This window comes from Dryas octopetala, chromosome 2 (assembly GCF_963921425.1).
Source record: "Dryas octopetala chromosome 2, drDryOcto1.1, whole genome shotgun sequence".
In the NCBI taxonomy this organism is placed as follows: Eukaryota; Viridiplantae; Streptophyta; class Magnoliopsida; order Rosales; family Rosaceae; genus Dryas; species Dryas octopetala.
This window is the reverse complement of record NC_141367.1, coordinates 12,813,572-12,827,974: the sequence shown is the minus strand read 5'-3', so window position 1 is coordinate 12,827,974 and position 14,403 is coordinate 12,813,572. Positions and strand designations below refer to the sequence as shown.

General features: G+C 39.6%; 1 protein-coding gene and 1 long non-coding RNA gene across 10 annotated transcripts; one reads left to right on the top strand and one right to left on the bottom strand.

Moving 5' to 3' along the window:
• Positions 1–6,448: 6,448 nt before the first annotated feature.
• Positions 6,449–7,287, bottom strand: LOC147293197 (uncharacterized). The gene is made up of 2 exons (XM_086231028.1): positions 7,090–7,287; positions 6,449–7,003 (listed from the first exon to the last, which is right to left on the bottom strand). Exons 1-2 carry the CDS (start codon positions 7,285–7,287, stop codon positions 6,449–6,451), a joined length of 753 nt encoding a protein of 250 aa, XP_086087154.1.
• Positions 7,288–7,926: 639 nt separating this feature from the next.
• Positions 7,927–11,982, top strand: LOC147293196 (uncharacterized). Of its 9 annotated transcripts, none has more exons than XR_015120507.1 (10): positions 7,927–8,563; positions 8,698–8,754; positions 8,892–8,907; positions 9,042–9,081; positions 9,224–9,286; positions 9,412–9,556; positions 10,191–10,312; positions 11,003–11,070; positions 11,303–11,370; positions 11,481–11,982. It is a non-coding gene; the product is annotated as an uncharacterized LOC147293196 (long non-coding RNA). The 9 variants fall into 9 exon arrangements; XR_015120502.1 differs by lacking the exon at positions 11,481–11,982 and having other exon boundaries at positions 7,927–8,369; positions 8,487–8,563; positions 10,188–10,312; positions 11,181–11,307; XR_015120508.1 differs by lacking the exon at positions 10,191–10,312.
• The last annotated feature ends 2,421 nt before the right edge of the window (positions 11,983–14,403 follow it).

The following is a 14,403-nucleotide window of genomic DNA, read 5'->3' as shown; positions in this document are numbered from 1 at the left end:
ATTTTCAGGCGTTCGGATGCAAGTTGATTGGGAATCCGTCGTCTCAAAAACTTGGAAAAAGAAATACTTCTTTGCCTCGAGAAACTGGGAGTTTCCCAATCCGGAGAGACCACCAGTAGCTCGGGTTGCTAGAGCCTTTAGGAGAATAGGTGGGGCGTGATGTTTTTTTTTTTTTTATTTGCATCCAATTTTTTCTTAACTTGGGATCGGATCTGATTTTTCTCTCTTTTTTATTTTTTAGCAACTTGGAAGAAAGGCAGGTTAAGGGGCGAGCTCCAGAAGCAACTAGAGAGGGTGCTTGCATTAAACCTTGAAGACCGATCTTCAGCTGAGTTATTGGGTGGGAAGAAGATCGGTTCGAGCGGAGTATCCTTTTCTGCACCGAAGAGAGATCTCAAACTGACTAGACAGATGACCATCAACCGGAACGATCCTAAATGGAGATCTTCGTTCGAGAAGAAAAAAGTGGAGGTGCTAGAAGGATTTGGCTTAGCCACAAAGCTCTCGGGGCCGAGCAGAACAACTGGGATCAAGAGCAGACCCGAGCATGTCACCCCCCGCAAAAAGGGTTTCAAGCTCAGCCCATCTTAAACCTCCTTCCTCTGCTCAGGAAAAAAGGAAGGGTCCCGAGCTAGAATCTGAGGTGACCAAGAAGGTCAGAAACGAGCCGAAGGGTTACGTTGGGGGACCTTTCGTGGCTGGGTCTGAGCCAAGCGGAGCCGTAGTGGCTTCCCCACACTTAGCAGACTTCATATCTTGCTGCAACAGTGTGCTCGGACCTAACTTTGAGAGACAACATGGGGAGGAGAGGAGAACCCAGACTTCGAAAGCAAGGTCATTTGTGCGGCCAAGAAAGGGTTAATGGTGAGTGCCCTCTTAATATTTATTATTATTATTATTTTTTTTTTGTTTTTAGCTCATATCAGACCCTTCCATATTTGACTTCAGGCAGCCAAGATGCAATTCGAGGTGGCCAAAGCAGTGATGGATGCGGTAGCGCGTATTCAGAGCCAGAAGGAAAAATATAAGATCGACGTCTAGACTACCCGAACCGAACGTAGGAAGGCTAATGCTGAGCATAAAAAGGCCACTGATCTGCACATTCAAGTCAACACCTTGACAGGTGAAAAAGTGGAGCTTGAGAGAGAATTGAATGAGCATAAGAAGAGGGTGGCTGAGTTGCAGAAGCAAAACCATGAGTTACAGCGGGAGGTGATCGAGGCCGAGCGTAGGGTTGTTGTAGCTCAGAATTCAAAGGAGGTTGAAGCTCGGATCAATGCTGCTCGGATTGAAGGATACTTCGATTGTACAGACAAGATCCAGGCTAAGCGCCCCAATTGGGACCTCAACTTTCTTAGTGAGGAATATGAGGATGCAAATGTCGAGCATGTGCACGATCAAGGGCCACTTCAAACTATCGAACCGAACCCTATCTTGATCATGCCTGATGCCGAGCCGCCACAAAATGAAACATCTCAAGCAAACATTGAGGGCATGCCACCGAACACCAAGGATGTGCCTGAAGGTCCCCAAGTTTGAAGATTTTTATTTCGTTTCCCCCGAGCCGAGGTGTGGCTCGGGGTTTTATTTTTATTCGAACAAATTTAATTTGGGACAAGCTTAAATTTGTATTGCACTTTTGCTGAATGGATGTGATTTTAACTATTTGTTTTATTTGTTTTTTAAAGTGTTCTCAGCTCGGCAAGCATGATGAACACAATTTTAACTTATGAGGTGTGTTCAGCTCGAAAAGCATGGTGAACACATTTAAATAATTAGAAAGAAATGTGTTCTCAGCTCGGCGAGCCTAATGAACACAAATTTAATTTATGTAGCGTGTTTAGCTCGGAAAGCATGGTGAACACATTTAAATAATTAAAAAGAAAGTGTTCTCAGCTCGGCGAGCCTGATGAACACAAATTTAATTTATGAGGTGTGTTCAGCTCGGAAAGCATGGTGAACACAATTAATAATTAAAAAGAAATAAGTGTTCTCAACTCGGCGAGCCTGATGAACACAAATTTAATTTATGAGGTGTGTTCAGCTCGGAAAGCATGGTGAACACATTTAATAATTAAAAAGAAATAAGTGTTCTCAGCTCGGCAAGCCTGATGAACACAAATTTAATTTATGAGGTGTGTTCAACTCGGAAAGCATGGTGAAAACATTTAATAATTAAAAAGAAATAAGTGTTCTTAGCTTGGCGAGCCTGATGAACACAAATTTAATTTGAGGTATGCTCTGCTCGGAAAGCATGGTGAACACGTTTTGAGTAATTAAAAAGAAATGTGTTCTCAGCTTGGTGAGCCTGATGAACACAAATTTAATTTATGAGGTGTGTTCAGCTCGAAAAGCATGGTGAACACATTTAAATAAGCCAAGTGCTCTCAGCTCGGAAAGCATGGTGAACACATTTAAATAAGCCAAGTGCTCTCAACTCGAGGAGCATGGTGAGAGTACAAGAATTTTTTAAAGACCTTTGGGGTCTGTTTCCTTTTCGAGTTGGGACGGTAGGTCGTTCCAACTCTGCTAGGGGTATTTAGAGACCTTTGGGTCTGTTTCCTTTTCGAGTTGGGACCGTAGGTCGTTCCAGCTCTGCCAAGAGTATTTAGAGACCTTTGGGGTCTGTTAAATTTTGAAGGAAACACTTAAGAGTAATTCAGACATGTGGTGTAAGAATCCCCAGTGTTTTCTTCAAAAATTTACATAATAAATGTAAGTAATTTATTCACGTATGAAAATGAGTCAGGTCGGACAGTCCCCGATCCTGAATATGAGATTTACTGGTAATAAATCTTCAAGTGTTCATCATTCCAATTATGCTTTAGGGGTTTGCCAGCCAGAGTAATCAAATGATCAATCCCCGGTTTGACTACATTAATGACTTTATAAGGGCCATCCCAATTTGGGTCAAAGGAGCTTTCCTTGAATGCCAATGGGTTCTTTCTCATGACAAGATCACCCTGTTTGAAGCTTCTAGGTTTAACCCTCTTGTTGTAGTATTGGTCACCTTCTGTTGATAAGCAGCTCGATATAAGTTGGCTTCGGTCCTTCGTTCCTCAATCAGGTCCAAACCAAACTCAAGTCTTGCGTCATTCAGATCGGGATTGTACATGGCGATCCGAAATGAAGAAGTCCCCATTTCAACTGGGACAATAGTATCAAACCCAAAAGCGAGCGCATAGGGTGTTTCCCTCGTTGAAGTACGAAAAGAGGTACGGTATGACAATAACACTTCAGGAAGAAAATCAGGCCAGTTGCCTTTAGCTCTGTCTAATTTGGACTTTTGTGTTTTTTTGATGATTTTGTTGATAATTTCAACCTGTCCATTAGATTGGGGATGATAAGGTGCGGCGAAATGTAAATTGATGTTTAGGCGTGAATAGAAGCCTTTAAATCTTTTGCAGTCAAACTGTTTACCGTTGTCAGCTATAATTGTATGTGGCATGCCGAACCGGCATATAATGTTCTTCCAAACGAAATCTTCCATTCGTTCAGCGGTGGTGGTTGCTAATGGTTCTGCTTCAGCCCATTTTGTGAAATAATCAATCTCGACCACATCCATTGTGACTTTTCCTTTTGCCATTGGCATTGGACCGATCAAGTCTATTCCCCACTGGGCGAATGGCCAGGGACCTGACATTGGAGTCAACAGTTCAGGCGGTTGGTGAGAAATAGTAGTGAACTGTTGACACTTGAGGCAAGATCTGGACAATTGAGCCCCATCTTTGTTCATCGTGGGCCGAAAATAGCCTTGCCTTATAGTTTTATAGGCAAGAGTTCTTCCTCTAGAATGATTTCCACATATCCCTTCGTGGATGTATACCTTCCTCGGGTGTTTTGCATCGCAGGTAGGGTAACGAGAAACTTCTCTTATAAAGGTAATTGTCTATGATGCTGAACCGAGCTGAACGAGCCTTGTTTAGTCGAGCTTTATCTTTCTTGGGTGGAAGAGTTCCAAAAGTCAGATAGTTATATATGGGATGCATCCAGTTTGGCTCGGCCACTCTTTGCATGATGGTTGTCTCTTCTTCAGACGTAGGTTTGTCCAGGATTTCAACTGGAATATTCCTAGGTGACCCAATTTCAGTGGCAGAAGCTAGACATGCTAGGGCGTCAGCTCTGGCGTTCTCGGCCCTTGGGATAAGAGATATAATGTATTCTTAGAAATCCTAGAGTAATGACTTGGTTTTTTCCAAGTAAGCTGCCATGCTCGGTTCCTGTGCCTCATACTCTTCTAGGATTTGATTAACAATGAGTTGAGAATCGCTGAAGATTTTTAGTTTTATTGCTCCCAACTCCTTTGCTAACCTAAGACCGACAATGAGCGCTTCGTATTCAGCTTCGTTATTGAATGCTTGGAATTTAAAGTGGAGTGCGTATTCCACAACAACTTATTCTGGAGATATGAGGACCAAACCAGCTTCGCTCCCCATGAGGTTGGAGGATCCCTCCACAAACAGGGTCTATAGATATGGATCGGATCGGACTTGAACTGGGATAGTGGGGTTCTCATTCTCTGATAAGTGATCATCTGGGCGTCTGATTTGATCTTCACTTGTGGTAGTAGACTCACAAATGAAATCCGAGATTGCTTGGGCTTTAATGGCTATCCTTGGTCGATAGCTGATGTTGAATTCACCAAGTTCGATAGACCACTTGATGAGTCGACCCGAGGTGTCTGGCTTTGCTAATATTTGTCTGAGCGGCTGATCAGTTAACACCACAATAAAGTGAGCTTGGAAATAAGGTCATAGTTTATGAGCCAAACTGACAAAAGCCAAGGCCATCTTTTCGAACTTGGGATACCGAGTTTCAGCATCAAGAAGTGCTCGGCTGGTATAGAAGATCGGGTATTGAACTCCATCCATTTCTCTAACCAACACTGAGCTGATCACCGAGTCTGATACGGAAAGGTAGAGGAATAGTCCTTCTCCTTCCTCGGGTTTGGACAGGATCGGGGGTTGGCCCATATGTTTCTTCAGGTCCAGGAAAGCTTGCTCACACTGAGGTGTCCAGTCGATGGTTTTCCCTGCTCATTTCAGAGCTCTGAAGAACGACTTGCATCGATCGGTTGATTTAGAGATAAAACGGTTCAGAGTTGCCACTCTCCCAGTCAAGCTTTGAATTTCTTTACGTGTCCGAGGTGACTTCATATCAATCAGCGCTCAAATTTTTTCTGGGTTGGCTTCAATCCCCCATTGGATGACCATATAGCCAAGGAACTTTCCAGACTCGACTCCAAATACACATTTTGTAGGATTAAGTTGCATCTGGTATTTTTTGAGGACTTCAAATATATCTGAAAGGTCCTTAATGTGATTGTCGGCCTTGACACTTTTAACTAGCATATCGTCCATGTATACCTCCATGAATTTCCCTATGGATGACCTTAACATATGGTTGACTAACCTCTGGTAGGTCGCCCTTGCATTTTTTAGTCCGAAGGGCATGACTTTATAACAATACATGTCTCGATCGGTTATGAAGGAAGTATTTTCTTGGTCTGGTTTGTGCATTAGGAGTTGATTATATCCAAAATAGGCGTCCATGAAAATGAGGAGCTCATGCCCTGCCGTGGCGTCGACCAACTGATCTATCCTTGGCAGGGGAAAACTATCCTTAGAACATGTCTTATTTAGATCAGTAAAATCCATGCACATCCGCCATTTTTCATTGTTCTTTTTCACCATTACTACGTTTGCGAGCCAGTTCGAATAACTGACTTCCCGGATGAAGCCGTTTTTTTGAAGCTTGGTTACTTCTTCGAACATGGCAGCATAACGTATTGGATCGTACGCCTTCTTTTTTTACAAACAGGCTTACTCATGGGATCGATGTTCAACTTGTGAGTGATCACGTCAGATGAAATGCATGGCATGTCGTCGTATGACCAAGCGAACACCTCGGCATTATTATGAAGGAAAGTTAAAATACCCGATCGCTGACAAGGGTTGATTCTAGACCCGATTCGAATGAGCTGATCTGGTTCGTTATCAGAGATTGGAAACTCCTCCCAGTCCTCAACTGGAATAGGTTGTGCTGGTGTTTTTCGATTTGGTGCGCAGTCAAACGTTTCCTCCCTCGACCAGCACCCAGTGTTAGCGATAGAATCCAACTCCTGGGAGTTCGGTAGTTGGCCTTTCTGTTTGATGGAAGCCGCATAGCATGTTCTGGCTGAAAATTGATCTCCCCGAATAGTTACGCACTCGTCACCGACAGGGCATTTGATGAGGAGGTTTGCATAATATACAATACAATCTAGCTCAACCAAGGCTGGTCTCCCCAAGATGACATTATAAGCAGATGATCTCTTGACAATGATGAAATAGGTCATACAGGCCATTTAATGGAGCCTCGCCTAAGGGATAGAGAAAGATACATATGTCCAAGAGGTTATACCACCCCATCCCCGAATCCGATCAGAGCAGGGGTGTCAGTTTCGAGTTTAATTTTCTTCATCAACTCCCAGTTGCTTGAAAGCTGAGTAGTAAAGAACATTGATGGAGCTTCCTCTGTCGACAAAATATCGAGCTATCGTGATTCCAGATACTTCAGATACCACGATGACAGGATCATAGTGTGGAAAGACTACTTTTTGGCATTCATTTGCCTCGAAAATAACTGGAGCCCAATCCCTGCGTAGCTTCTTGGAAGAGCTTGGTTCGTCTACCCGGATCAATAGCGATTCATGAACTTCCCTGATATAGTTTTTCTGGGCTAGGTTAGAACTCCCCACGAAAGTCGGTCCTCCACTGATCGAACTGATGGCGGCCTCGTTGGTGTCAGATGTAATGGTTAGTTGTTTCTGTTCGGCCCTTCTTTCTTTCAGAGCACTGGTAAGAAATTGATTGATCTTGCCAGCTCGAACAAGAGTCTCCACTACATCACGCAGGGCGTAGAAGTCGTTAGTGACGTGGCCATGGTTGGAATGATACTTGCAGTAAATGGCCTCCTTCAATCGATTAGGAGGTGGACCCCGGATTTCCTTAGGGACAGGAAGCTGATCCTTGATTTTTGAAGGTATCGTTTCCAAGCTTGCGTTCAGCGGTGTATATTTCGTATATTGAACTTGTTTAGGTCCTTTGCCCAGGAGTAGACGTGGTTCATCAGTTTTGGCCTTTTTTGTCTAGCTTGAGGGTTTGGACTTGCGATTTCTGCCGCTTTCCTCTTAACAACAATTTGATTAGTCTTGAGCGCCTCTACCTGGGCATCCCACTCCTCAGCCCGAGCCCATTTAGTGAATTCGGCTGAGAGTTCATCGTAGGTGGAAGGAGGATTTCTCATTAGATGTGAACGCAAACCTCCAGCAAGCAGACCTTGTGCATTCTTAGTCGTGCGGTCATCGCAATCATCACACTTCGTATACTCTATATTGAAGCAGATGAGATAGGTTTTCAAACTTTCCCCCTCCTATTGCCTGATCAATGACATATCGTTCAAGTTGTAGAGTCGTTTGGATACAACTCAATACCTGGTTAAAAAGGCCCGTCTGAGATCAGTGAAGGAGTCAATGGAGTTGGGCTGGAGAGTTCGGAACCATGCTCGAGCCGATTCTTTCAAAGTTGAAGGGAAAATTGTCAATAGATATCACCTAATTTATATCAGATTTGAAATCGACTGATATTGTAAAAATTATAATATCAGATAATTTTTTGGCTGATTTCTAAACTCTATTAGAAATCATCAGATTTTTTGACCTGATATATAATGTTTTCCCTTTTTATAAAAATTTTGTAAAGATATCAATGTAAACTGCCAACTGATATCTTAACACACCGCTTATAATTTTTTTTTCCTGCCACCGAGCACACCTGATATGTAATATCTTTTTCCCACTTAAAATTTTTTTTGTCCTACTCCCAACACTTGCACAAATTAATTCACTAACCCTCACTCACAAAGCTCGATCAAACACAAACCCAGACCCATAACACACACACACACACTCTCTCTCTCTCTCTCTCTCATGCAAACTTGATCTATCTCTGATCGGGTTCTCTCTGTCTGGCAAGTGTGACTGGCGAGATGACCACCAGTCTCTTCCTTTCCTTCTCGTCTCTCTTTCCTTGTACTTCACTCGCCTTGAAACCAAGCCAGAAACTCGAATCGAGCCACACAGACTCGATGGTCTTCTCTGACGATCTCCTAATCCTGGCGGCGTTGCGACCCAAATCCGGCCGCAATGGGTTCCTCTCGTCGATCTGGTCAATCCATGGTCTTCACTTGGCAGTGATTCGAATCAAGTTAGTGCTTCGATTAGGTCCCTCTCACTTTCGCCTGTTAGCTTAGGTCGCCTCTGAAATCTCCTCATCAGTCATCACAAAAGCCACTAAGCCATACAAGAATACTCAGCTCCCTCGAATCAGGTCAGGGCTTCGATTTGTTTAGGTTTTGATGTTATATATGGTTTCGATTTCAAAGATTTTGTTTGGCCGGGTTTTGTTTTTGGGACGTGTACAACAATATGGCCATGCTTCCCAAAGAGCTTAAGCTTGACAAGGAAGCCCACCCAACATTCGAGCTTCGGTTCCAACTCCCTGACCTCACCCAACCCATCAGAGTAAGTCCCCAACCTTTTTATTTTAATTTTTAGTTGCTAAAGGAGAGGTTATGTTTATTATTGTTCCTCTGTTTGGTTAACTGAGACTGGTGTATTAATTTCTCTGTATGGCTTTGTTGATAATCTTGTAATAGGGCTCTGGGATTGGAATTTATGGTTCAAATTGCCCTCAATGGATATTGGAAATGGAGGTATTGTTTGGTCATTCTTTTCAATCTCATTTTGCGTTTGTTAATTTTTCTTTTCTGTTTTCATTACTGTGATACTTTTAGATATAATCAGTATATGATCAAGAATGTGATGAACAACTTGTTTAAATTTTGTGCAGGCTTGCAATGCTCACGGTTTGATTTGTGTGCTTTCAGATTCTCTCTCTCTCTCTCTCTCTCTCTCTCTCTCTCTCACACACACACACACACACACGTACACATTGGTTGAAAGTGAAAGAAGTGAGAAATATGAATATCTCAACCTGTAGCTATTGAATCCCGATTCTAGGACTCCTCAACGACTAAAAGGTGAAAACAATGACTTGTAATTATTTATGTTATGGTTGTTTTGAGCTTGGTTGTGGTTGCAGTTATGGTTGCCGTTATTGTTAGTTTATTGTTGCTTAATTATAGTGGCCTAAACTTTGATATTTTCTTTAAATGTTATTAGGTCTGATGTAGCATAGCAAAGTGGGGAGGTTACATGATCTGTTTCTGGTCCAATACTTTCTAGGTATTTCACATCTTGCAATCCCATTTGTTAATTATATGTTTAATTTCTCTAAAAAAAAATATATACCTTTAATTATTTTCTAGTGTAGTTACTGTTCTAATTATTGTGGTGTATCATTCTTCTAGGAGAAACCATGGTCATCATGAGCTTCGTGTGGAGAGGCAACTGATGCCCCATGTACTTACTGGATATTTTGAATGGACCAGATTTGACAAAAGGTAGCTAAAAGCAGATCCACCAAAGCAGAGAAACAAAATCCATGGATGAGAGGTGATAATACTCTTTTATCACTACATCTGCATTGATTTTGATATATAGTCTTACCTATCATTTATGATATTTGTTTCCAATACCAGTCCATATTTGATTGTTAGTTTCTAATACTATATACCATCTTTGTCATCTTACAAACATCTCATTTTAAGTTTGTTCCCAGTACGTTCTATTCAAGAAAGATTATTGTTACTTTGACTGCTTGTATTTCTTTTGGCTTAAGCTAAATTGAAAGGAAGTTTTCCTAAGGGGAACCTAGTTAGAGATGTTTTCCAGCTTTTGTAACTTATAGCATTGTTCCATGATTATATTGTTACAACTTATCATTAGAACAATATATATCTTATTGCAATCACAATAAATTGATGATTAATATATTAATATCTTAATTTATCTTTATTTGCAATCACACCTAATTTGGTTGCAGATCCAATTATTTGATGAGTAGGCATATTAAAATTCGTCCTATATACAAGAAAGTCAGAAACTCATTGCAGCAGGACTTAGAATATAAGTGTACTATTAAAGTTCCTTACCGGCCTTAACATTAGTTTGTAGGGATATATTTGTATATAATACAATGAATATAAACTACCTTATATATGATATTCATTTGTGGATGGCTTAGTAGAGACAAAGATAGAAGAGTACGTTCATGTTTTTTCCACAAGATGCAGCTTAATTAGGAGCGGTTATTCTAAAATATGTAGATTGCAGCAATCAAATGTTTCAGATTACTTGAAACATGTGGAGGTGCATGCTCTCTCTCTCTCTCTCTTTTTCTCTCTATCCCTCTGTCTTGCATCTTTCTAGTCTAATTGATTTCCAATGCTCTCAGTTAGCAGTAGATATATTGACATATCTTTCTAGTCTGTTTGATTTCCTGTGCTCTCAGTTAGCAGTAGATTTATTGACATAACTGTTTTAGTTAGCAGTAGATTTACTAGATTGTGCTAATAATCTTGTCACTAACACATGATAGGAAGATTAACCTGCATGACAGGAATTGAAAAATAAGTTTGTAAATATATGACTTCTTTAGAAAGTAAAGCAGTGATAAAATTGTACGTAACTAAGACACTTGGACTTTCATGGTATTTATAAATGAAGGTGAGCTTTTGTCTACTGTCCAAAGAGGTTATGGAAGTGTAAGGGTGGCATGTCCAATTTATATTTTGTCTGTACATAATGGTGTCATTTGTATAATATATATATGTTTGTATTGTTTTCATTTATATCTAATTTAATATTAAAAAAAATTTTTTAACAACAGGAAGATTAAAATGTTTTAAACTTCTAATTTAAGTTATGATTTTCTGATTTTCTTCAAAGAAAATGATGTAAGCCAAGTCAATGTGCTAATTTGAACTTTACTTCTTCGAAAAGCTTTTTTAATTATTGCTTATGTGCTTTCAGTATCTAATTCTAATATAATCCCTTTAGGATCCTGCTGATAAGGGTATTAGCAAAGATGATGAAGGAAAGGACAAATGTGCTAAAGATAATGAAAAGTTAGTTTCCTCAATACAAATATTTGACTTCAGTATCTCTACTTGTTATTGGTGGATAATTAAGCATGTAATTTAAGCTTTACGGTTTCTCATTTTATGTTTGTCTACAGTGTTGTGGTGGATTTGGGTTCCACTGATTTTGTGGGTGGGGTTTGTTGCTTGTTCGGTTTTGGGTTCACTGATTTTGTACTTGGGTTTTAGCAAATTATAAATTGTGCATTTCATTTTTCAGGTTTACTTTGTTCGTAATAGAAGACATAATCAGCAGCCCTTTTTACACATAAGGAATTGCTAACCTTGGTATGTTTCTTAATTATTTACTTCGATCATTTTCATGCTGTTGTTCAATTTTGGTATGTTTCTGAATTTGTGATTAAATTTAAGAATATATGTTCCTTTGATGTTTTCAGTGGTCCAATATGAAGACCAAGCGAAGTGGATACATATAAGATCAAATAGATGAGGTGCGGGTGGAATGGGGATCAAGATTTTCTGAACAATTACCTTTAGACCGACAAGTTAATTGGTAGGTGGTGTACGTTTTTCCTCTTTTGTGGATAGAAGAAAACTGTCATGCATGCTCAGTTTTTGCAAAGCATGGAAGAAGATTGAAGATTTGGTGCTTTTAATTAGAATACATGCTGCCATGAATATTTTGTAAAGGATGGCAAAATTGAATTAGAACTAGCTAGCTAGACATAGTGCTGATTTATTGATTAATTAGCCTAGGTGCTGTCATGCTATTTTGTACATGTGGGCAGCGTTGGTACATTAATTACAACTTGTTTTGGTTTTGTAAAGGTTTCACAAGCAGGTTTAGACAATATTATCGTAGTTATTAGGCTGGTGGTATGTTTAGACCTCTACAAAACAAAAAATATATGGTTATTTTGTTGGTTATCTTGTTGGATATTTGTAAGCAGCTTTGAATATTGTTATTGATGATTAGTGAAATATATGGAATGAGAATGAAAGATTTTATGGTTGCACAAATTTCTGGCCATATTTATGTACAGACTCAAATTTATGTATTGATATTCTTTTTTGAGGTGAAAAAAAAACTAATATAGCAAGCTGTATTCCAATTATCTTTTGATATACTAAACGATATCAATTTTTGACTAAAAACTGATATTTTATAACGTTTTGATATCAAATTCTTTTTTAGACCTGATATATAAACGATGTTAGATATCAGGGTCTATTCTATGCCTGATATTGATATAAAGATTATATATCAGATTTTACCACAGACCTGATATTGATACCATAATTTTATATCATATTATACCTCAAACCTGATATTGATACCAGGTTATATGTCACTATTAGTATCAAATTCGATATCTATTGACTAGAAATATTAATACTCGGATTTTATAGATATCAGTAATAATATCAAATTGGATATCTATTTTGTATTTGGGACATCAGATTGAAAAACAAAAATGATATATAAAATTATTTACATATCAGTTTAAAACTGATATCTAAAATGTGAACATTAGATATCACGACGCGCTATATCAGACGGGTACTCCATTAGATATCAGTCCACGACTGATATATATTGACATTTTTGTAGTAGTGACAGGATCATAGTGTGGAAAGACTACCTTTTGGCATTCATTTGCCTCGAAAATAACTGGAGCCCAATCCCTGCGTAGCTTCTTGGAAGAGCTCGGTTCGTCTACCCGGATCAATAGCGATTCATGAACTTCCCTGATATAGCTTATTCTGGGCTAGGTTAGAACTCCCCACGAAAGTCGGTCCTCCACTGATCGAACCGATGGCGGCCTCGTTGGTGTCAGATGTAATGGTTAGTTGTTTCTGTTCGGCCCTTCTTTCTTTCAGAGCACTGGTAAGAAATTGATTGATCTTGCCAGCTCGAACAAGAGTCTCCACTACATCACGCAGGGCGTAGAAGTCGTTAGTGACGTGGCCATGGTTGGAATGATACTTGCAGTAAATGGCCTCCTTCAATCGATTAGGAGGTGGACCCCGGATTTCCTTAGGGACAGGAAGCTGATCCTTGATTTTTGAAGGTATCGTTTCCAAGCTTGCGTTCAGCGGTGTATATTCCGTATATTGAACTTGTTTAGGTCCTTTGCCCAGGAGTAGACGTGGTTCATCAGTTTTGGCCTTTTTTGTCTAGCTTGAGGGTTTGGACTTGCGATTTCTGCCTCTTTCCTCTTAACAACAATTTGATTAGTCTTGAGCGCCTCTACCTGGGCATCCCACTCCTCAGCCCGAGCCTATTTAGTGAATTCGGCTGAGAGTTCATCGTAGGTGGAAGGAGGATTTCTCATTAGATGTGAACGCAAACCTCCAGCAAGCAGACCTTGCATAAGTGCATTCTTAGTCGTTCGGTCATCGCAATCATCACACTTCGTATACTCTATATTGAAGCAGATGATATAGGTTTTCAAACTTTCCCCCTCCTATTGCCTGATCAATGACATATCGTTCAAGTTGTAGAGTCGTTTGGATACAACTCAATACCTGGTTAAAAAGGCCCGTCTGAGATCAGTGAAGGAGTCAATGGAGTTGGGCTGGAGAGTTCGGAACCATGCTCGAGCCGATTCTTTCAAAATTGAAGGGAAAATTCGACATTTAATAGCTTCGGATGCTTGGCGAGCCTCCATAGCATACTTGAAACTATCGAGCTGGGCTGTGTAAAAGATTCGGTGGTTTAGTACGTAATGCTCACCCCTACACAATCTTTAATGTAGATAAACTTGAAGAGACAAACGAAGAGAAGGTAGCAGTGGGCATTTCCATAAGAGTTATCATTCTTCCTTATTTTGTGTTTTTTATTGTGTTTAATGAAACTCATGTAATCGACTCATCAATTGACTATACAGTCTTTCAAGGTTATTATTTTAACTTGTAACCTTAGAGGTTAATTTTTCAATGAAGATAAATTTCTTCAAATTGTCTTTTATATTTTCACTTGCACTTTAAATCAAAAGAGCTTAACATATTTTGAGAGGACTTGGGATTATAATATACTTGGGGTACAGGTGTTATGTACCCGGCCATGCACGAGAGGACTTGACAAATGGCCAAAGAATGGTACCAATACCCATGTTAACCAAAAAGAAGAAAAACTAACTACATAAAGTTATATTTTCATTCCGTTTGTAGAAGATGACAATACAACACTTTATATAAATGATCCCTAAGATCAATGCTAAAATTCAAACATTCCCTTAACAATACAAACCCTAAACTTAGAAAATCTTATTATTAAACATAATAAAATAAACCTAATTTTCTCTAACAATGAGAACATATAACATATATATAGTCTAAGTCTTACCAAAAAATAAT